The sequence below is a fragment of the Anneissia japonica genome, unplaced genomic scaffold (genome assembly GCF_011630105.1).
Source record: "Anneissia japonica isolate Jap-2015-1 unplaced genomic scaffold, ASM1163010v1 scaffold287986_len575832_cov185, whole genome shotgun sequence".
NCBI classification, from domain to species: Eukaryota; Metazoa; Echinodermata; class Crinoidea; order Comatulida; family Comatulidae; genus Anneissia; species Anneissia japonica.
Window position 1 is genome coordinate 269,187 of NW_022692348.1, and position 3,189 is coordinate 272,375.

Sequence of the window (3,189 nt, forward strand, 5' to 3'; positions counted from 1 at the left end):
ATATATATATATATGGAATTTGCCTTTAAAATATTATCTTTCTAAATTTGAGATGTTTTGAATTTTCCCCCTTATCCAGCTAATTATATTAAGGCATATTTACAATGTAGTGAGGCTTTTTCAAATGTTTAGAAATAATCCTTCTTTTGAAAACTTGGCTTTATGGATTATTCAGAAAACTCAATGACATTTTATCTATGAACATTGTTAAATTTGAGGGATAACATTAGCCCGTACCGTAAATGCTCAAATAAGGACCGCGGCGCTATACAATTTTTAGAGGCTTTTTCGAGAGCGGCGCTTATAAAAAATATTGGCGTGGCGCTTTCCATGCCTGTTCCCATTTTACCTATCTCACGTATCCTGTAGTTCAGTAGGCCTATCATAGGTCCTACGTCACCGTACGTAAGCGTTTATAAGGCCGCTTGTGTCTTCAATGTGTTATTTATTCATGAACACTGTATACTACATTGTATATAAAACCCTGTTTTTCTCAAAGTATTACATTACACACAGGGTAATAATTTACTCTCGATTAAGCGCCGCGGCGCTTAGTGGAAAAATCAGGTTTGGTGTGGTGCTTATTCGAGCATTTACGGTATGCAAGTGAATCTGTATTGACGTCTAATATAATGCTTAATAAGATTAAAAACATGCGTCACGAAAGTTTAACTTACAGCAGAATGGAGGTTCAAGATTTGTTGTTTTTCCTGTATCATATTCAACGCAGGAACAACTGACAAGGAAACAAAATCAGTTAATTAATCAATATTGACACTTTGTACACAACAACCGTACGAAAAGCAGTAAAAATAAAATAAAGTGTCCTATGTCTTCTACTTTAATTTAACTACATAATTATTGGCCGTATTCAACTGGTCGTTCTTCGTTAAACCACCCCAACTGCGCAGTAAAAATCCTTCTTAACGAAGACGAACCAGTCGAATGAAAATAATACTCAACGAAAATTCGTAGTCAACGGCATGAACCAGTCGAATAAGTCCATTTTCTCCGTATTTTAAATCGTTTCAGATATGTATTCTTAGAAAAGATCTAGGACTTAATCAGCCCAGCTCAATACTTCGATCGATCTATGCTTACCTGTCTATTTCCAAATTAGCTCCCCACTCAGGACATTTCAACGTTATGATTGGCTCCTCCGAAAGCACTTCTAGATCAAAATACAATAGCGAAAATTACATTATTATAGGCCTATTCCTAAATCCCATTATGAACTGTTTTATGTGTTATATTTAATTAAGAAACGTCGATCATAATAAAATGGAATAATTAAATTTTATAATTATTAAAGAAATATAACGCATTAATAATAAATCATCCAAAATAATTTGATAAGATAGGGTTATATATTTTGTTTTCTTAATCTAAGTACTTACGTTTTTTAGGAGGTTCTAGAGTCCTTGCAATAAGCGTAACGTCCTCCACAAACCAAAACTGTATAAGCAAAATTCCGTCTAAGTCAGACGGACCACTAAACTCTAATTTTGCTGAGTTAGATGCCGACACAAAACTTTTTTTCGTTTTAGCGTCTTCAGCACTGCATATCACTACATTTATTCTTTCTTCGCCTGTAAATAACACATCTGATATGGTTATCTGTGGGGTGCATTCTTCATTGGAGTTTTTTGGTAGTAGGCCGATGTGACTGACAGCTAACATAATGCGCTGACGTTCGTTGGCCCGGAAGTAGTACTCACAGGTCACTGCATCTCCTCTAAGGTACTCATAAATGACACCATTTTCTTGTTTTTCCACACTGATGCTCATGGAACATCCTGAGTTACTTTCCGATCCACAGATACTGTTTTATGAATATATATATTCTCTTATACACATCTTATCCTGTAGTTCAGTAGGCCTATCATAGGTCCTACGTCACCGTACGTAAGCGTTTATAAGGCCGCTTGTGTCTTCAATGTGTTATTTATTCATGAACACTGTATACTACATTGTATATAAAACCCTGTTTTTCTCAAAGTATTACATTACACACAGGGTAATAATTTACTCTCGATTAAGCGCCGCGGCGCTTAGTGGAAAAATCAGGTTTGGTGTGGTGCTTATTCGAGCATTTACGGTATGCAAGTGAATCTGTATTGACGTCTAATATAATGCTTAATAAGATTAAAAACATGCGTCAGGAAAGTTTAACTTACAGCAGAATGGAGGTTCAAGATTTGTTGTTTTTCCTGTATCATATTCAACGCAGGAACAACTGACAAGGAAACAAAATCAGTTAATTAATCAATATTGACACTTTGTACACAACAACCGTACGAAAAGCAGTAAAAATAAAATAAAGTGTCCTATGTCTTCTACTTTAATTTAACTACATAATTATTGGCCGTATTCAACTGGTCGTTCTTCGTTAAACCACCCCAACTGCGCAGTAAAAATCCTTCTTAACGAAGACGAACCAGTCGAATGAAAATAATACTCAACGAAAATTCGTAGTCAACGGCATGAACCAGTCGAATAAGTCCATTTTCTCCGTATTTTAAATCGTTTCAGATATGTATTCTTAGAAAAGATCTAGGACTTAATCAGCCCAGCTCAATACTTCGATCGATCTATGCTTACCTGTCTATTTCCAAATTAGCTCCCCACTCAGGACATTTCAACGTTATGATTGGCTCCTCCGAAAGCACTTCTAGATCAAAATACAATAGCGAAAATTACATTATTATAGGCCTATTCCTAAATCCCATTATGAACTGTTTTATGTGTTATATTTAATTAAGAAACGTCGATCATAATAAAATGGAATAATTAAATTTTATAATTATTAAAGAAATATAACGCATTAATAATAAATCATCCAAAATAATTTGATAAGATAGGGTTATATATTTTGTTTTCTTAATCTAAGTACTTACGTTTTTTAGGAGGTTCTAGAGTCCTTGCAATAAGCGTAACGTCCTCCACAAACCAAAACTGTATAAGCAAAATTCCGTCTAAGTCAGACGGACCACTAAACTCTAATTTTGCTGAGTTAGATGCCGACACAAAACTTTTTTTCGTTTTAGCGTCTTCAGCACTGCATATCACTACATTTATTCTTTCTTCGCCTGTAAATAACACATCTGATATGGTTATCTGTGGGGTGCATTCTTCATTGGAGTTTTTTGGTAGTAGGCCGATGTGACTGACAGCTAACATAATGCGCTG

The 3,189-nt window shown here is 35.0% G+C and overlaps 1 protein-coding gene across 6 annotated transcripts in view; it reads right to left on the reverse strand.

The window, feature by feature from the left end:
* The window catches only part of LOC117100270, a 23,564-nt gene that overhangs the window by 11,670 nt on the left and 8,705 nt on the right, over positions 1–3,189 (reverse strand). Inside the window, exons 2-4 of one of the 6 annotated variants that reach the window (XM_033239898.1) lie at positions 1,398–1,822; positions 1,102–1,168; positions 678–736 (exon numbers count right to left, since the gene is read on the reverse strand). In XM_033239898.1, the coding sequence (XP_033095789.1) occupies positions 678–736; positions 1,102–1,168; positions 1,398–1,822 (551 nt within the window). Of the gene's footprint in view, positions 1–677; positions 737–1,101; positions 1,172–1,397; positions 1,823–2,177; positions 2,237–2,601; positions 2,672–2,897; positions 3,183–3,189 lie in introns of those variants that run through there. The other 5 variants (XM_033239897.1, XM_033239902.1, XM_033239903.1 and 2 more) reach the window with 5 other exon arrangements.